This window comes from Musca autumnalis, unplaced genomic scaffold, assembly GCF_047663935.1.
Source record: "Musca autumnalis isolate F117 unplaced genomic scaffold, ASM4766393v1 scaffold_5, whole genome shotgun sequence".
NCBI lineage: Eukaryota > Metazoa > Arthropoda > Insecta > Diptera > Muscidae > Musca > Musca autumnalis.
Window position 1 is genome coordinate 5,975,181 of NW_027412088.1, and position 20,824 is coordinate 5,996,004.

A 20,824-nucleotide genomic window follows, 5' to 3' on the forward strand; every position below is an offset into this window, starting at 1 on the left:
GAAAGCCAAATTTTGGATCGAATCAGTTGATCCATTCTAGAGTTTTCGTGCGCTCCAGCCATGGCTAAAACAATTGTCTGAAACACATTTCGTTCAAACATACTTGGGGTCTAAACCCATTATTTCGATGAGGCACACTTTGCCCGTATGAAAGTGTATATAGCATAAATTAGCATAAGTTAGCATAAATGCTGAGGGTATAAAAACTGGCTTGTGGGAGCGATGAGTAGTAGTAAATGACTTTCAAACTTAAATGAAGTTCGATGATATATTATATTGGTTAATTCCTTCCAGCACTTCCCTCACAAAAGCTCAACATTTTTGCTTAAGGGCTGTTCGAGAATGGTTTGGACATTTTTCCAAAGGAACTACTTCTAGTCCTGTTAACAGCTATACATATTTTTTGCGTGGGCAAGTTTATGCTTCCTGACTTTATGGTCCAAAATTTGGTGCGCACGATAACTATCGAAGGGAGCGACTGACATTGACCCACAAAAAGTTCAACATTTTCCCTCAAGTAGAGTGATCATGACTACAACAATAAAGTTGTTTGCTAGTGTAAACTAATATTTCTTGAGACATGAATCCCGAAATGTCCAAATATTTAGGGCCACTATTTCATACACCTCTCCCACTTCAGTGGTATTTGTTCCAGCGCTACAATTTTATTCTCCATACTTTTCTCGATTATCTTCCGAATGTTACAAAAAAAACCGTCTAAGTGGAACTTTTGCAATATAAGACGGATTTTTTACAGACTGTGCTGATTTGGTCTATCAGTGGAATAACTAGGTCCCCAAAAAAATCCATACTTATCTCGATTATGTTCCGAATGTTACAAAAAAACCATCTAAGTGGAACTTTTGCAATATAAGAAGGATTTTTTTATAGACTGTGCTGATTGGGTCTGTCAGTGGAATAATTAGGTCTCACAAAAATCACAGAATTAAACTCGCTTATAAATGTTTTAAAATGTTTGCCTCCAGGAAGTCATATTTCGTCCAGTGTGTTCCGTAATTTCCCACATATATTTATCTTAGGGAATAAAATCTACCTCTGTAATTGCTCCACAACAGATATATAAATTACCTGAATTCACCTGTCTGATTCAAAGTTTTCAAAAAATTAATTTTCTTATAGATATTTCCTATTATCATTCTCTCCCTTTTTCCTTAAAAACATTTTACTAATACCTTGAATTGATCATCACCTCAAACACTTACTCGTGGAGATACTAAGTGCTCTTGGCAGTCTTCAAATCGGATTATTTTTTTTAATTTAATTTCAACATGGACTTCTAAGACTTCCCATTTCCTGTAAATTGATAATTGGAAAATCTTAAAGGACCTTTACCCCACCCATTACCGGCTAAAAAAAGCCAACTCATAAATATTTAATGACATTTTGTTACTAAAATTTAAAACTTAAATCAAATTCGGAAGTAGTTACAAGGACACCAGGTCCCTAATGAACAACAATGTTTTACGTTTTATTTTAGTGTACAATCCTTAACGCTTCGTAGAATTTTCGCCTACACATTAAGTGGACCAAAAAGGCGAGCAAAAAGTTTAGCAAATGCTATTGAAATCCCAATTAATCACAACATTTCGACATTTCTTTTTTTTCTGTTTGGCGCTTGTTTCCTTCTGTTCCATTCGGTCCCTTAGTCACATTGATGTAGCTTCTTTATCCTTACCCCAAGTAAAAGTTAAAGGTTTACATTTTGTTTGCTAACAGCCATAAGTACATCAATGACATCTTTGTCAAGCATGTCATGTGTAAAAGGAAGCACGTGATGTATGGGAGGAGGTGGTGGTAGGCAGCTGGAAAAGGAGTATTTCTTGTTGTGCCAACTAACTAAGGTGTAACACTTGAAACCTATCCAAAGTGATTTGTTTCCGACAAAAGGTGGAACGAAAAAGTTTATCTTTTGCAAAGATGTCTCTTTGGGTCGCCGAAGCAAAAGGAAAATCTGCGTTGAAAGCATTTCAACGAAAGAAACACCTTAAATGCTGACATACAACAGCTTACCGTGTCCCTTAGCATATTCGCAGGGATGTTGACAATGAAGTTGGCAAAGACATCCCCGCCCACCCACAACATCTCCATCCATCCCCTTTGACATTTGTGGTAAATGCAAAGGCAACAGTTTTCTCGCCGACAAAACAAGAAATTGTTTTTGATATTTTTGCGGTAGAAGAGAAACGTTCGACCTGCTGCTGTTTATGTCATATTTTTCAAACATAAATAAAAACAGAATATTTGTAATATTTTAACATGTTCCCCCCCGTCGAAGGAACATTTATGTTTCACCCACACTGGGCTTAGGCTCTGCGGTTGATGGCATTGAAAAACATTTGGAGATTTCTTTGATTGTAAAATGAAAATTTGGTGTAATAAAATCAGACTAATTAAGGCTGAAGCACATGTGCGACATGACCCATATTGCTCTGTTGCCTTCAAAAACTGTAACCTCAAAACTATTCACACTCGCACAGCCCGACCGATCGATAGACAGACATTCACACAACCACAAAGACAATGAGTTTTATTTTTCCGCTGATGATGGAGAAAAACACATCACTCAGGCAACCAGCCAGCTACAGCTAGTCGGAATAATGGTTTTTCTCATGCTTCTTCTTCTTGTTTGTGTGTTTTTGGTCGTTGTGAGTGCCATTGAATACAGATCCATTTAGATATCATGTGTGGTTTCGTATCATTCTGGATGTATCTTTATGATTTGTGAGGAGCTGAGGAGAATGGTTGTGTGTCTGTATTGGTCGATTTGCTTGTTGTTTTTGTGGTTTGTTTAATTTTAAAACATTTCAAAATCCCTCGGAAAAAAGTGTTGCTTTTTGGCCGTTGGCGGCTATCTTTCAGAATCGCAATATTGAAATGAAATTTTTGTTGAAAAATCATTTTGGCTATAAGAGACGTCTCTTTTTAGTTTTTTTTTTTGTTTTTGTTGTGTGTGCGGGTGTGTTTGTCTTCTTGTTATTGTTTCCCGTATATCTACTTTTTTGCTATTTTTAACAGCAATTGTAGGTGGCAAAAAGATTTTGTGTCTATAGATAAAAACATTCATTCGCCCAACCATCCGTCTGTTGAACAAACATCCATCCGTCCATCTATTCAATCCACAATGTTTTTGGTTTTACTATCGTTGCTCCTCCTGCTCTCACAGCTAATATCTTCTATAATAAAGAAGAACCGATTCTCAGTGCTATATTATGGCAATAGTAAATCGGTTGTGTGTGTGTCTGTCCCTGTGCGAATGTCTGTCTGTGTGTAACAGACGTACAGTGGGCAATTTGTTTTCTCTATTGTGTGGAACGAAAACGACAACCCCAATGGCATCGATTTGACGTAGTGCTTTTGTGTTTCTTTTGTATTTTTACAAATTGTCAGGAAAGACGGAATGCTTTCATTTCCATTGTTGTTTGTGTTTGATTTCCTAATTTTTCAACAAATCTTTGAAAATTTATTGATTTTCAATGCCCGCACATTAAAACACATTTACATTACCGACCGAAAAGTTATTGTTCGAAAGTTGAAATATCACAGCAATTTAAATCTTTTTTCTTTTTTGGTTTTCTTTTTTTTGGCAATGTTCATTGAAGGTACTTTAGAGGTGCCATAAGAGGGGTGGTTGTGGAAGTTTGGGAAGATAATTGTTGTAGAAAGTTGTGACATTTTGCAGATTTAATACAAGTGGGTAAGCCGTGTAGGTGGTTTGAAATATGTTTGCTAAACTGAAGGAAATCTAGAATAACAAGTAAAAAGAGTCAGTCAGGTAAATACACTTGGTCCTTTACAAAAAAGGAAACAATAACATGAGAAGAGAAATGTATGTTGCAAAAATACTAATTGGTCGATGTTTTTGGAACATTCGTTGGGTATTAAATTTTGTTTTTTAACAGCCAGACATTTCGGGATCCATATCTTAGAAAGTATTAGCGTCCGGTTGCAAACGTAGATATAAGTTTGTAGTCATGATCCCAACGAGTACCACCAATGAAATTTCAGCTCGACCCGAGAATTGGCCTTAAACTGAATTAGATTGGAACTTGAACTTTTGCGTAGGAGGCACTTGAAGACGTAGTCCTCCTTGGAACTGGATCAAAGTTTAGGATCAATTGATTTCGGTATGTAATGGGTCAACAGGCTTTGGATCATTATGCCAAAAAAATGGATTTGCCACGAAAAACATAATATCTCTGTAAACAGGACCACAGAGGGTACCTTAGTTAAAAAAATTCAACTGCACTTAAGTACGTTTGGAAGAAATTTTTCGATGTTTTCAGTTTCGTCGAAATCGGGTACTTGATATTTAAGTTATCGTGCTCATCTGTCGTCAGCAGTGTTTTATGAGCTTTTTTGTTATTGTCTCAGCAAGTATGGACTTGCCCCAGAAAAATGTGTACATTCGTAATAGGTCTCGCCACAATCAAAAGAAAAAACAAGAATTCAAAAATATTTGAAGACATGCCCTTAAGCAGCACTTTTCCGAAAAAAAATATTTGTGTTGAAGGTAGCCGTTGGGGTGGACACACATAGTCCATATTCCAACTTAACCTATGTCTGGAAGACATATTACGATGTGCAAATTTCGAACCGAATTTCTTACAATTGTGAACATTTGTGGTGAGGTACCCGAAGGCATGGACCGATACGTCCCGGTTCTAACATGATCTAAGATTTAAGGGTCCTAAATCAAGATCAAGATCCGAACGGCATGTCTAAAGGACATATAAATCAAAATTATGCTGTAGGGGTTTTGTCATCATCTGGATAATCGAACCATGACATTCGGCGTAGAATGCGTCCATGCTAACTATTGTACCCCAGCGGCATCAGATGCATATCTAACAAATAAAAAAGTATCAGTCGGCTTGGCCGACGGAGATATACCCTCAGCCTGTGTATATTGAAACAATTTTTTCACAAAAAACGTATGTATTTACAGGGTTTTAAATATGTTGGGCGTATGAACCGACAAAAATGTTGATTAGGATTAAAGAGCAAAAGTTTTGCGGAGGAAATACGTAAAGGAATGGATCGGCATTGACAATTATGGAAATGGATCTCCAGCCACTACATATGTTGCCATAGGGGGTTTTTACACCATTCGGGCTGTATGCTCAAGAAGTGCGGATTTGTCCCTGAGAAAACTTTTACCATCGTAATTGAGGTAGCGAATGCAAGTTGCTTCAAGAAAAATCAAAGTGATTCGATAGCAGGTCTTAACTTGAATTTATCCGAAATTTTGTTTGGGAGATACTGGATGAAGTGGACAAATATATTCCATATTTGAACCTGATCTGGTAGATATATTAGGATGTGTAAAGTATGGACAAATTCGGCCACTCCCTTCAAAAGTTATCGTACGAACAATTTTTCCGAACGTTTTTGAAATTTTGTGGGGGAGGTACCTGAATCAGTGGACCGATATGGCTTATTTTCGAACTTAAACTATGTTTAGACAAAATATTACTAAGACCAAGTTTTGGACCCAATCGGCAGATCCGTTCGAGAGTTATCTTTCGCTCCAACCACCTCACACGGTGTCATAGGGGTTTTGTGCAACTTTCAGGTTTTTTTCTCAGGAAGTATGGACTTGCCCTGATGAAACTTGTACTGTCGTATGGGAGGCAGTTGCTAAAACAAAAATCAAAGCGATTCGAGAGCAGGTCCTAAACTGAACTTATCCGAAATTTTGTGAGGTACCCGAAGGAGTGGACCGATTGAGTCCATATTGGAAGCTCATCTAAGTCTGATAGACATTTCACGAGTTGCAAATTATGGACCAAATCGGTTACTTCCTTCAAGAGTTATCGTACGTACAAATTTTCCGAACATTTTCTAACTTTTGTGGGGGAGGTACCGGAAGGAGTGAACCGATATAACCCATCTTCGGACTTAAACTAAGTTTGGACAAAATATTACGAAAGCCAAATTTTGGACCGAATCGGTTTATCCGTTCGAGAGTTATCGTGCGCTCCAGCCAGACAGACAGACGGATGGACATTGCTCAATCGACTCCAAATTGTCTGAAACACATTTCGTCCAAACATACTTGGGGTCTAAGACCATTATTTCGATGAGGCACATTTTACCCGTATGAAAGTGTATACATATACCCTCGTTAGCATAAATGCTGGGGGTATAAAAGTGGATACCGTGGATATACGCATCAAACTGAGTCAGTGCACCGGAAATATTGGTTATCAGATCGTATCAGAAATTCTGGGACCACAGATACCAGTTGCTTCTGGTTTTCGCACCAAGTCTGGTTCATAGTGTCGGCACTGCTTTCTTAAGGGGCCGATTGATGCCTAAGCTTGCAGACAAATCGCTGCATTAACAATCGACTGTCTGAGCCTTATGAAGATAATAGTTTTGGAAGGACCAAGATGGTTAAAACTTTTGAACACAATTGGTATATCACCCTAGATAGGTATCTGGTAGGTATCCGCTATAATCCACACCACTTTATGACCCAGTGGACCCTACAGCGATACTTTTTTGGAAACTTCTATCTACATTATATCCCAAAAATTATTTCGGGTTTTACGCTGGTGATTGAAACCGATTGAATATGATTAATGGAATCACCTTATTTATAAATATTAGGGTTATGACGTTTTTACAACCACATATCAATGTATCATAGCGTGATGAGTTTCTACATAAGATTACATAAAATCTTAATTATAAGCTGATTCGTTGAAAAAACCTCACTCACAAAATGATTTTAAAATTTGAATTTATCAAAATTATGGACAATTTTTTAAAGTTACTGTAAGATATACATATATGTATGTATTTGAAAATAACCACATGAGATAACCAAATTGACATAACATTGCTTCTCACTAATTTTCTTTCATTCTGAGAATCATAAAAGTATTGTAAAAGCTTTTTTTAAAGATATCATTTTGTAACAAAAATCGAAATATTTTCAAAGTGATTTGTACATAACCTTTTTCAATATTTAAATGGAATAAAGGTTATTTTAGTTATTAGTAGGCTTAAGTTTATTCATTAGTGCAACAGGAAATAATTTTTTAAATTTTTGTTTTATTTCATACATTTTAAAAAAGAAAATATTTTGATTTTTCAAAATAATCTGGCTTAATCCCATTGTTGTTGTTTTAATATTTAAAAGGACCTGTTTCCATCCTCGCCACAGGATCTCATCAGTTCCACCAAAATTCTATTTCATCGGGGTTGTGTGAGTTTGCCAAAGAAAAACTTCTCATTGACGTTTTTTCTTGGTTCACCTTTATACTTCGAGCTGACGATCGATGTTTGGGTATAAAATGTTTTTTGTTGAAGTTTTTGAAAAATATATTCGGTGGAGAATATCCACAAACAAAAAGCAAGGGAACTGATGAGATCCTGTGGCGAGGATCGAAACTAATCTTCCCTTTTACAACAACTTTTACAACATTTTTATGATTCTCAGAATGAAAGAAAATTAGTAAGAAGCAATGTTATGCCAGTTTGGTTTGGACCATGATACAATAAGAAGGTAGCAGCAACTGCCGTTTTTGGTAACATAAGATGTCAAAATTTGACATAAATTCAATGCAATTGACACATTATGTTACCATCAGCTGGGCTTCAGCTGGGCTGATAATGCTACCTTCTTATTGTATCATGGTTTGGACCTAATGAACATATTTAAAATCGTTGTAATCAAATTATCCAGCAAACAATAAATAATAAATAAACAACTTTTCACGAAGGATAGGAAAATTTGTACCTTCAGACAGGACGGCGTTACCTTAGAATTATCATTGTATTTGACAATATTTTGGATTGACGTGGATGAGAAATCTGTCGCAGCTGAGGAGTGTCAGCTGCCACGACAAACCAGAGTAGTTTTGGCTCAACTACGCTCGGGATATTGCGGCGGATATCGAATGCCCCATGCAAGACATCTGCCCAGTATGCGGCATGGGCCCGCACGAAACAAAACACCTTTTCAACTGTCCCGCCAAACGTACTCTTCTAACTCCGGTGGATTTGTGGCTACATACCATCGAAGCAGCCACTTTGGTAGAGCTGGAGATAGACCCAGAGCCAGATTGAACAGAAGAATCAACATACAAACATAATAATAAACATCGTTACAACAACAAGAAGAAATGAAGAGGAACGTGCCAGAACTCCATCGGTAAGAGTTGATAACTAAGACCACAATTCATCGAATGAATTTTTATGGATATGGTGGTCTGGTTTGTTTATACATACATACATACAGTTTGACAAGTAATTGTTTTCAAACTGAGAAAACGAACACTTTTCATGCATTAATTACTAAAAAATGACAAATAGTTGTGATAAAAATGTCGGGTTTTTTGCAAAAATTAGTTGATCGACTTATTTAAGACCAAAATGAATGGATAAATAAAAAATTAACCCGCTTAGTTCAACAATAATAACCAAAAGAATAATTAACATGTAATGCAAGGTGCCAAGAAAATGTTTTCAAAATGTAATTGAGGTTCCAAAATACACCATGTTTTCGGTAAATACTTAAAAATCATGACATTTTATGAATTTTATTCTTAACAAGTATTAGTTGCTAACAAGTATAAACAATATTAGGCATGGAATATCCCCACTAAGAGGGATACCATATGGACCAAGGGGGTACCAGATCGTATTACATGTAAACGATGTCCTATAGGTCTCAAAGCGGGAATATCTGAAAACTAAGACATTTATGAGTATTTTTATTTCACCAGGATGGGCTTCCATCAATTACAATAAATATGGCCTACAGAATAGCTCGATCAGGAGGGTTGCCAGATCGACTAAAAAAGTACCAGGTCTTATTAACAGTAAAAGGGACCAACTAGGCTCACAACCACAGCCTACAAGTGGTTCATTCAACTCAAAATTTATTAAGAGATAAGAATATTTCATGAAACAGTCGAAAAAAGCACATTTGGAGACTAATATTCCTTAGAAATTTGTGGGGTACAGATTTCTAAAATTTTCGCAAAATCCTTACTATGACCTACTGGAGACATTTCGTGTATTTCGTGAAGTAATACTGTGACAAAAATTTCTAAGTGACGGGGAAATAATGCTACAGTGTTACCATGGTATACCATCAAAGCCAAAAACCTTACGGGAATTCCTCAATCTGGCTGTTAATAGATAAAATTGGATGTCTATAGCAATCTCAGTATAATTTAGCAATATCTTCCATATGCATTTCTAACCGATTTTTGTACTTCTTGTTAATTGTGGGCATAGGAGGTTCAGTTTACTGTTATTAAGACCTGGTACCTGGTAGGTAATATTCATTGTAATTGATGTCATACCATCTTGGTAAACCAAAATACTCATAAAACGTCTTAGTTTTTAGATATTCTCGGCTTGAGACCTATAGGACATTGTTACATGCAATATGATCTGATACCCCCTTGGTCCATATGGAAACCCTCTTAGTGGGGATATCCCATGCCTAATATTGCTGATACTTGTTAGCAACTAATCCTTGTTAAGAATGAAATTCATAAAATGTCATGATTTTTAAGAACTTACCGAAAACATGTGGTATTTGGAACCTTAATTACATTTTGAAAACATTTTCTTGGCACCTTGCACTACATGTTAATTATTCTTTTGGTTATTATTGTTGAACTAAGCGGGTTAATTTTTTATTTATCCATTCAATTTTGTCTTAAATAAGCCAACCAACTAATTTTTGCAAAAAACCCGACATTTTTATCACAACTATTTGTAATTTTTTAGTAATGAATGCATGAAAAGTGTTCGTTTTCTCAGGTTGAAAACAATTACTTGTCAAACTGTATATAATATCTGGGATGTCCGAAATATGAACTCTGCTGTAGACAGGTGAAAAACTCGGCTACGCGTACAAATTTTGCTGAACTTTCGGAGGCTATATCTTGAAAAGTATGGTCTTCTTCGATATAATTTATATATTGGTGTAACCAAGGCCAAGTCCTACCTGTAGTAAAAATTTCAGAATGATCTGAATGCAGCTTATATAATCGACGACTTTTAAAGACTTTCCTTTATGAGCGATATGTTTTAAAGAGTAGGGTTTATTAATGAAACATAAATTAAAAGATAATTTAAGTTCACCCCTAAACAGTTGATGTCTGTTTATTTAATCTGAAACTTTACATGCTGAGGTAAAAATTTGAACGTCTAGATTTGGCCTATTTATTTCAAAAGGCAGTTTCAGTAAATATTACAATGAACTGAAATGTGATTTACCGATGTTCCCCATGGAGTGTCACTGGACACATAAGTTATGTGTCATATCTTGTATTATCCCAGTTTATTTTTAACAAAACGAAATTTACTCGAGATATTCTTCTTTTGTTTGTTTAATTTTTCTAAACAAAATGAAATATTAGCTTTTCATATGGTAGTAGTTTTGATTTCGAACTGTCCTTTGTCTTGAAAATATGACATGGCTAAAATGATATATGACATGGTCATAGCTAAAGTAAACTTTTGCCATATGTTGCAATTTAGTACATCAACATTCAAGATTCGGTTCTGCTGTTGGTTCCATTGTGTAGATGGATTACGAAACAAATTGAGTTTACATTTCTTTGGTTATTTCATTTTTCATTTCAGTTTCAGTCGTTTTATTTAATTTTTTCTTCTTCTCGTTGTTGTTGGTGGTGGCGGCTGTGTGGAAAAGCGTTTCCTCACCTCACTTAGGCTAATGGAAAAATAAGAAAAACCAAACGATAGGAGAGTTCTTCAAGTGTCGAAGAGAAAGAAGTGTAGTAGCTAGTGCTAGGGCTGTTCGGGTGGTTATGTAAATGGTGTGGGCGCCAGTGATAGATTGCAAATGCTAAGACATCTGTAGCTGTGAAATTGCTGTGTGTCTGTATGTGTGTAGGTGTGTGTGCGTTTATTTCTTTTACAACAGCAGTGGCGGCATACACACCCGTTGTTCAACTTTTGTTTAAATTGTTTTCATTGAATTTGTAGCTTCGTCTGTCCGTCCAACCGTCCGTCCGTTAGCTTGCAAGTGTCTGTCTGTCTATTGGCCATTTCGAATGTAACAAATGTGTGTCTTCATTTTCTAATTTTAATTTCAAAACTAAACAATTTGTTAAAACAACTGTATATTATTATATTATTTTGTGCATTGCCGCAGGAAGCAGAGTGCAGGTAGGCGGGCGATGTGAGAGGAAGAAGAAGAACAAGACGAATTGCGATGAGGACAAGTACTCATCGCACTTGGCCATCTTTTATTTCGTTGAAAATCTTCTCTAATACTGACGCACCGGCTGCAAAAAAAATTCAAACGCCTTAGGGGAACCCTTGGCCCCTTCTCACTCTCTCTCGTGCGGTGTATTTCTCTTTAAATTGTTTTGAAGACTAATGTAGTTTGCGTTACGCCGACTGAAAATCACCGACATTCCAACGCACAACAACGAACCTGATCTTCTTTACTAATAAAGCTGCTGCTGCCTGTTTTCGCTACTGGCTACATGAATGGTCCCAGACGTAATCATTTCCCTGCAGTTGATTTTCAGTTCAGTTTTATGTGAACCGACTGAGGGGTAGCGTTCATTTGCCCATAAAGTTAATATAGATGAATAGTTTTTGTTGTGGTCTGGTGTTATTGTTGTTGTTGTTGTTCTATGTCGAGTAGCTGTTGACTGCTTACTATTGCCTGAGTGCCATGGCCTGCCTGGCTGCCTGTGAACAGCAAAGTATGCGTTCAGAATAATAAAAACATTGACCAATGGACCAGACCGCCCATAGCATGTCGAATGTAGGGAGGGGTTCAGTTTGTTGAAGATTGGCATTTCTTTTCATGATTATTGTCGGCTAAAAGTGTTGTTGTTGTTGTCGTTTATGTTGGTTTCAGACAAATCTAAAAATACTTTCTCAAATTGTTGCTGTTGCCTTTACTTTACACGTTGTCTTGTTTTTGTCGAAGTCTATGGGCTTCTGGTACATTTATTTGCATGTTTTACTAGATTTTGTACATTTGTAGGAAATTGCAAATAGCAAATAGAAAACATTCGACGAACGACGACGACGACAACATTGGGTCAAATCTTAGACATCAATGTAATCATGATGTGGCAGGCCACATAATTAGCAACAATGTTGTCAATATCTGAACAGCGGGTCGAAAAAAGTAAGCACTTGGGGAAACATCTATGAATTTTGAAATATTTAAATATTTTAACGGAAACATTTATGGCCATATTGATAACAATAAAATCCTCATAAATTTTCCATTTCGATCGTTCCGTTTTCAAATCGTCATTTCCTATGACAAAGTATTATTCAATGCGTTTGTTCCCCCCATTACAGCTTACATACTCGTATCTACATCAATATTCAATGAATTTCAATTAATTTCTTTTGGCCTCTTCTCAATGCGCCCTCTCCTCCTCAGTCTCCATGCCACATTTACCAGCAATTTCCTCACGTGCGGTTTTGTCCTTCTTCATCTTCTTCGTTTCATTTGTTTTTTGCTTATCTGTTTGCTGCTCACGCATTTGTCATTGCCACTTATAATTTATGCAATCGACTTCGACAAGCGTTTTTCCATGAAAGTAAAAGCATTTTAATGGATATTTTGGAATGGGACCACGATTTCCATTTGTAGATTAAAAACAGAAAAAAAATCTATGATAATTGAATGGGAAGGTTCCTGTTTTTTAATAGAATAGAATGTAAATGTTACCTTCAGATATTTGGGAGGGACAAAATATGTGTAAAAAGTTCAAGGGTGCAAGAGCCAACATGTAAATTATTGAGAAATATTTAATATTTATGTACACTCATACCTCGCAAAAACAGCAAATCGAAAAAATCTATTCCTTTTTGCTCAACGAAAATCGAAACAACGCAAATCGAGGTATTAGTGTATATGATGATGAGGTAACATATCAACACGTGAGTTTATGAGTAAGGCGCCCCTTTGCCAGGTTTGTATCCCTTTGCACAAATTCGTCTATAAGGCTGAAAATACATCGACAGTTTTGAATGCCAATCTTGCTTAAATTTTAACAAAAAGAATGAGTGTTGTAACGTGACAAAATATTCACGTACATAAATTATCCGTAGAAAAATTTTATTCACAACTGTGAAATGGTAGTGGGAGTACTTCTGCGAATAAATCGATTATTTTTCTATGCTCTTCTCGTTTTCTTGTGGGAGTAAAATACGCTCGAAATCGAGCAGATTCTACTATTGTCGAGTACTCTTTTAGTTTTTGTCGTACCGTTGCTGCTAAAAATTAAAAAAAATATCCCAGACGAGTCCTTAAACTGCACTATTTCTAAACTTTGTGGGAGAGCTACCCGATGTAGTCAATATTCGGATATAATTCTAGGCTGTAAGAAACAACACGGTGTACAACCTTTGGACCTGATCGGCTTTACCGAGGGTTATCTTACGTACTACCCAGTTTAGTTGGTGACGACACCCTTTTTTTTGAAGATTTTGGGTCATTGGGAAGTATGGACTTGTTCCCGAAAATTTTTGGGCCGTCGTAACATTGCCCGCAAGAAGAACTTTTTTGGAAAATTTGTCAAATCGATCCGAGCTGTTAAACTGCACTGTTAAACTGCACTTTTCCCAACGGACGGGACCCATGAGGCCATATTCCAACCTGATACATGACTACACCTTTCGAATCATGTTAATTGTAATTCGAGAATTCCATTTGTAATTCGTAAAATTTTATTTGTAATTCGAGAATTCCATTTGTAATTCAAAATATTTCAATGGTAATTCGAATTTATCCATTTGAAATTCGAATTATTCTACTTGTCATTCGAATTATTCTTTTTTGTAATTCGAATTGTTCCATTTGTAATTTGAATTATTTTATTTGTTATTCCAATTGTTTTATTTGTAATTCGAATTGTTCTATTTGTAATTCGAAACATTTCATTTGTAATTCCAATAATTAAATATAAAACCAATTCAAACAAAATTGTTTTAATTTTTTGTTTCGAATTTCAAATTGAATAATTCGAATTACAAATGGAATAACACGAATTTCAAATGTAATTCGAATTACAAATGGAATAATTCGAATTCCAATTAAAATAATTCGAACTACAAATGGAATAATTCGAACTACAAATAAAATAATTCGAATTACAAATGAAATAATTTGAAGTACAAATATAATAATTCGAATTTCAAAAGAAATAATTCAAATTACAAATGAAATAATTCGAATTAGCAATGGAAAAATTCGAATTCCAAATACAAATAGAATAATTCAAATTTCAAATTCGAATTACCAATGTAAAAATTCGAATTACAAATGGAATAATTCGAATTCCGAATAAAATAATTCGAATTACAAATGGAATAATTGGAACTACAAACAGAATAATTGGAATTAAAAATGACATAATTCGAATTTTAAGTGCAATAATTTGAATTACAAATGAAGAGGAATTTGTTTTCAATTTCAACACACTACATATTTTTATTTTTTTCGATCTTTGCTGGATTTGAACACACGAACTTCTGATTTGTAGCCGAACCCACTAGGCCACACATACACAAACATTAAGAGTTGTTTAAACGCTTACATGTGCACCACCAACTTTTCTTTGTTATACCCTCCATCATATAGAGGGTGTAATTAAATTTTGTCATTCCGTTTGTAACACATCGAAATATTCGTCGAAGACCCTATAAAGTATATATATTATTGATCAGCATAAAATTCTATGTCGATTTAACCATGTCCGTCTGTCCGTCCGTCCGTCCGTCCGTCTGTCTGTTGAAATCAAGATACAGCTCGAAATTTTAAAGATAGAGCTTTGTAATTTGGTACGGAAGTTTCTATTACTTCTAGGATGTTTGGTATTGCAAATGGGCTATATCGGTCCACGTTTTGATATAGCCCCAATAGAACGGTACCACCCGATTTTCGGTATTTTGAAGGTTTAAGCCTCATTATTACACCAAAATGGCTGAAATTTGGTACTTAGTCTTCGTTGGGGTTATAAAAATTTCCCGCAGAAATTTGTCGGTATTGGTCCACGCCTTCATATAGCCACCATAGAACTGTACCTCCCGATTTTCGGTATTTTGAAGGTTGTAGCCACAATAATCCTCCGAAATGGCTGAAATTTGGTATTTATTCTTCGTTGGGGTATTCAACTTTCTCCTCTTAATTTGTCGGTATAGGTCCACGCCTTTATATAGCCCCCATAGAACAGTACATCCAAATTGTCGGTATTTTGAAGGTTGTGGCCTAAATAATCCACCGAAATGGCTAAAGTTTAGTATTTAGTCTTCGTTAGTGGTATAAAACTTTCCCCCAGAAATTTGTCGGTACAGGTCCATGTCTTAATATAGCCCCCAATATATTCGAGGTGGAGGGTATAACAAGTTCGGCCCGACAGAACTGCGTTAAGTTCTTACTTGTTTTTATAACAAAAAGTACCCGGCCGGCGGTGAACGTTGAACACACAACCCTCTGATTTGTAGCCGGACACACACGCTCTGTGCCACCGTACTCATAACTTAGTAAGGAGTAATATAAGTAGTTATTTTTGTTTACATTACTTTGTAACGGGTTACATAATGACAAACGGTTCCGATTTTTTGCTGGGTGTAAGCGCGTTCCCGATTATCAGCATACCTCGTCATTAACAAATATCGTCAATGCTCAGCATCAATCACCATTATCGCATAATTTTGTATATTTACTCAGGAAAATACACCTATTACAAATGTCCTTACTAACCCATTATTTTGACAAGAGCATGTCGGCAATTGTTATCTTTTGGACAATAAAAGTCTACGAATAAATAGTTAAATAAGTTGTTTAATATCCAAAGTAACTAGCTCTTTCTGGCGACATACACACACATTGTTCCACAACATCCCATACGGGACAAGGGAGACTTCTCTCATATCAATGAGTGCACCCCGATTCATATTTAGCTCAATGATATGGGACCTACTGTTTATCGCCGAGTCCGAACGGCGTGTCATGAGACACCACTTGTGGAGAAGTTATTCAAGGCTGAAATACTCAGGAAATGTCGCCAACATTACTGAGGGGTATTTTCTGGCGACATGCCCTTGTTAAAATAATGGGTTAGTAAGACACTTGTAGTAAGGTTTTTGCTGGGTAGTATGCCTATCGGAAGTTTTTAAAAGTTTTTTCTATTTCCGAATGTGCTGCCAATTATTTAATAGCGTTTTCGTAATTTGTAAAATTGTTTCAGTATTTTTTGACTATTTTAAAATGTAAACAAAAATGGAATTTAATATCTCATTTAATGTCGTCGCCGTTGATTGGTATTTCATTTTGAAAATAGGACCTTAAAATGACAGCCAGAAAACAATGTCAACTTGAGTTGTTACATTTGGGTGGGAAAAAATATGTTATTAAATGACCATGCAATGCGACAGAGAAAACTAAAGATGCAAATTTCGCTTTTCTACTTTTTATATACAACCTAATCGAAATGCGTTCCAATAGATAATACAAATTAACAAAAGTAATAAATACCTTTAATGATAAAATAAAAATAAGTAAAAAATGATACACGTAAGTGGTTAGAATTCTTGCCCAAGTCATTTCTGCTAAAAGAATAAAGAACTGCAGAGCCGAATTCGCACTAGGTTGTCATTTGCCTTTAGTCTTTTCCCAGAAATGACTTAAGTTGAAACACCAGCCGCTTATGTTTGTCCAACTTGATATCTTATCGGAACGAATTTTGATTAGGTTTTCTAGAAGAAATGCAACATAAAATATTTCAGTACTTTTAGTGGTAAGTTAGGGGATTAGATATTAAAACTCCTTTCGTAACGTGTTAACTATCATGTATAACTAGAAAAAGGATAAGAAGGCTTTGTTGTTGTTTATGGAATTTGGGGGGTTTTAATTCGAACGAAAACTTGCAGGGTTTGTGTTTTGTTTATTTCAGATCAGTTGCTAGTTGCTTGGAGTAGGGTCTAAATAGGGCGACAAATAAACCCAAACTTACCCATAACCCTGGGCGGACAAGTAGAGTGATCAGGACCTGTGTGATCAATTCGAATAAATGAATAGATTTTGTCAGATTTTTACACTTTTTTTGATTTGTTGTTGTTTTTCTAGTTTGTTTTCTTAGAAGGAGTTGTTGATGAAGAACGAACGACACATTTTCTTTTTGTTTAACATTTATAAACTAGATTTCTTCTTCTTTTTTCTTTTTGTGTGCGGTCTTTTGTTGACAGATTTTTTTTGTAGAAGAGTTAGTCACAAAACTAATAGATTTGGTTAATTCTAAGTAAATTAAATAAATATTTTTGTGTATTTATTTGTGATTAGCTGGTGTGTGTTTGGACGGACTCTGCTGCTGATCTAAACTTTGTGTATTTTAGTCACGTTTATTTTGTTTTTTGCTCTATTTTAAACTCTACCAAAACTCTTAAAGAAACTGCAACGGCTTAAGTATGAGAATTCCTAAGAAACTCTCTTTTTGTTTTACAAAAATAAAAACCTCAAATAAAAATAATTCTTCACTAAAACAAATTGAACAAATTATGCAAAACAAAAAATGAAACATCGAATACTTACAGAACAGTACAGCTACAAAATCGGTGTCTTCGATGATTTTCAACAAGATTTTGGCATTGACTTCTTCAATGCGATCGGGCAAATCCATGGCCTCCAATGAGGTAAGGAAATCGAGAACACCCTCTTCGTCCATCAAATCGCCATCATAGATAATTGGTTCTTTTTCCCTGTAAATTTGAAGGTGGTGTGTGTGTGGGTGTGATCAAAACTTTGTTGTCCATTGTTTACAGTTATATTACCTGAAATATGTCAGTGCTGGGAAATTCTTAATACCGTATTGTTTGGCTAAACGTTTATCGTTAATTTTAACGAAATCCACACCGAATGAATCAGTGTCATCGTCGATTTTTTCGAGTTCGGCTAACACTTTATCACAAGTAACACAGCTTCGTGCATCTGCAAAGAAAAAAAAAGAGAGAGAGAGAGAGAGAAAACAAAAGTTAGTGACAATCAATTCAAATGTGGACAAATTGAGTTATATTTTTAATGATGTGTGATGAGGAGGGACCTTATTCTGCCATCCGTATATAGGAAAACTTTAATGCTAACAAGTAAAAAGTACTAGTGGTCTTTGCCAATAGGGTTATACCCTCAGCATGTGTGAACTGCAACTGAAACTTTCATCGAAGGAGGTATTTGGAGGAATGGGTAGCATTGTTCATTTTGGACGTTGATTTTATTTTGGGAGCCATAGCTTTCGAGAGCGCCCACCAGTCATTTCAGTTGGTCATCGTATAATTTATTTCAGAAACCATGGACTTGTTCGCGAAAAACGTCAAATAGCTGAAAACAGGACCACATGCAGTACCTCCCGTAAAAATGTCCAAAGGATCCTTGAACAGATTTTTAACTGCACTTAAACAAAAGTGTTGATGTTTGTACTCTATATTCGAGCGTTTTGGGGGTTATGCACCATAAGGAGTGAACCGGTAAGCACCATTTTCGAAATTTATCTAAGATTCGCAGAAAGATTACGATATGCAAAGTTTGGACCAACGGAGTATTCGAAAATTGTTGCGCCAACCAGCCTTTACACATGGTGGCCGTACTGTTTTTTATTTCAATTTTCTCAGGAAGTATGGTTTGGGCCCTGAAAAAACTTGTACCGTCGTAATAGGGGACCCGATAACAACCTGTTGCAAAAAATATCGAGAGCAGGTTTTAAACTATAAACAAAACAAGTAAGAACGGCGTTAAGTTCGGCCGGGCCACGAAATGTATTGAAGTAAAATGGAATAATTAGTTTCAATTCAATTTTAGACACGAAGAAAATTCAATACCAAATTTCAGCCATTTTGGTGAAATATTGAAGCCACAATATTCAAAATACCGAAAATCGGGAGGTACCTTTGCATGGGGGCTATATGAAGGCGTGGACCTATACCAACAAATTTTGGGTATCCTCAACCAAGTCTAAATACCAAATTTCAGCCATTTCGGAGGAAAATTGAGGCCGCAATCTTCAAAATACCGAAAATCGGGAGGTACCGCTCTATGGGGACTATATGAAGGCGTGGATCTATATGACAAATTTAAAGAGGAAAGTTGAGAACCCCCAACGATGTCTAAATACCAAATTTCAGCCATTTCGGAGGAAAGTTGAGGACACCAAACTTCTGCCATTTCTGTGTAATATTGAGGCCACAACGTTCAAAATACCGAAAATTCAAGGCGTGGACCGATACCGACAAAATTCTGGGGGAAAGTTTTATTCCCTAAAAGAAGACTAAGTGCCAAATTTCAGTCATTTCGGTGTGTTAATTAAGCTAATACCTTCAAAATACCGAAAATCGGGTGCTACCGTTCTATGGGGGCTATATCAAAACATGGACCGATATAGCCCATTTTCAATACCAACCATCCTGCAAGCAATAAAAACTTCTACACCAAATACAAACTCTCTATCTTTAAAATTGCGAGCTGTATCTTGATTTCAACAGACAGACAGCCGGACGGACGGACGAACAGAAAGACATGGTTAAATCGGCATAGAATTTTATGCTGAACAATAATATATATACTTTATAGGGTCTCCGACGAATATTTCGATGTGTTACAAACGGAATGACAAATTTAATTATACGCTCCATATGTTGGAGGGTATAAAAAAGAAAAAAAAAATAGTGTGGGAGTACCCGAAGGTGTGGATACAGTTCATATTCGAACCTGATCTGGTAGGAATATTACTATGTATAGGAATGTGTAGGAGAGACTTGTTCGTCTGTTAGGTCAAAAGAAAATACTCATAACTTCAAAGGCAGCGCAAAAAAGCGTTTGTCATGAAGAAATACAATTCAACGGCCAAATATCCGTGGTTTTATAAAAACGCATTTGCATTTGAAAAACCAAAAGTAATTTGGTGACTGTGTGGGTTCGAGTCCTTGGCTTTCCTTTTTCACTTGCAAACAAATTTTCGATCATCAAGCTTAACTCTAAACAAGAAAACTAATAAAAATCATTAAAAATGATCTTCGCCCTAACAGGCAGAATTTCAAAAAAAAAAAAAAAATACGTTTGGTTTGTAGACTAGGGCTATAACCAAAACATAGCCGTGTAGAGCATGGAAAACTATTATGAAAAACGGTGTCAATTTTTCTCTATCGCGAAAAAAGTTTCCGCACCAAATGCATTGAAGTTCTGCAATGCATTTTTTAATTTTATCTGTCATAACAACATATTTGCTTTTCATTAAAATTTTTATTTTTTTGTAACCTAATTTAAAATCATTATCAAAGCGTTCTGGGCCAATTTCTTCTCAAATCGCGCCATTTCGGACCACATTAGGATTTTTTGACACTATTGCAATTTTTGGTTTTTCTTTATAAAGTCGTGAATTTTATGTTTATATTTTTTTAGCCTATCGGACCAGGGAATATGGGGTCATTTGAAACGAATTCGCGAAAGTTACAGACTGTTTTTGTTGACTTTGCTTGTGAGAATCGTATTTGTTTTCTACAAAAATACAACACCACTACCATGTGGGGAATTTTGTCCTAATAATAAAAACGCGTTTCTAAGACCGATTCTGTGAAAAAGTTCCCGCACCGGCCGTGATTACTAAAACCCTTTTGATATTTTTTCTACTTAAAATTTTAAATCTGCTTTGTTTGAATAAATATTTATAGAAAAAATACAATTCTCACAGGCAAAGTCAACAAAAACAGCCTGTAACTTTCGCGAATTAGTTGCAAATGACTCCATATTCTCTTGTCCGATAGGTTAAAAAAATATAAACATAAAATT

At 35.7% G+C, this 20,824-nt stretch overlaps 2 protein-coding genes across 22 annotated transcripts in view; one reads left to right on the top strand and one right to left on the bottom strand.

The window, feature by feature from the left end:
• LOC141405362 (uncharacterized) overlaps nt 1-20,824 on the top strand; it is a 242,970-nt gene that overhangs the window by 103,685 nt on the left and 118,461 nt on the right. The gene's annotated exons all lie outside the window — the stretch shown is intronic.
• hlk (hulk) overlaps nt 1-20,824 on the bottom strand; it is a 112,743-nt gene that overhangs the window by 54,090 nt on the left and 37,829 nt on the right. For 13 of the 21 annotated variants that reach the window (XM_073989597.1, XM_073989593.1, XM_073989596.1 and 10 more), the window contains exons 3-4: nt 17,821-17,977; nt 17,582-17,748 (exon numbers count right to left, since the gene is read on the bottom strand). In XM_073989597.1, the coding sequence (XP_073845698.1) occupies nt 17,582-17,748; nt 17,821-17,977 (324 nt within the window). Of the gene's footprint in view, nt 1-17,006; nt 17,043-17,581; nt 17,749-17,820; nt 17,978-20,824 lie in introns of all 21 variants that reach the window. The other 8 variants (XM_073989584.1, XM_073989589.1, XM_073989585.1 and 5 more) reach the window with 1 other exon arrangement.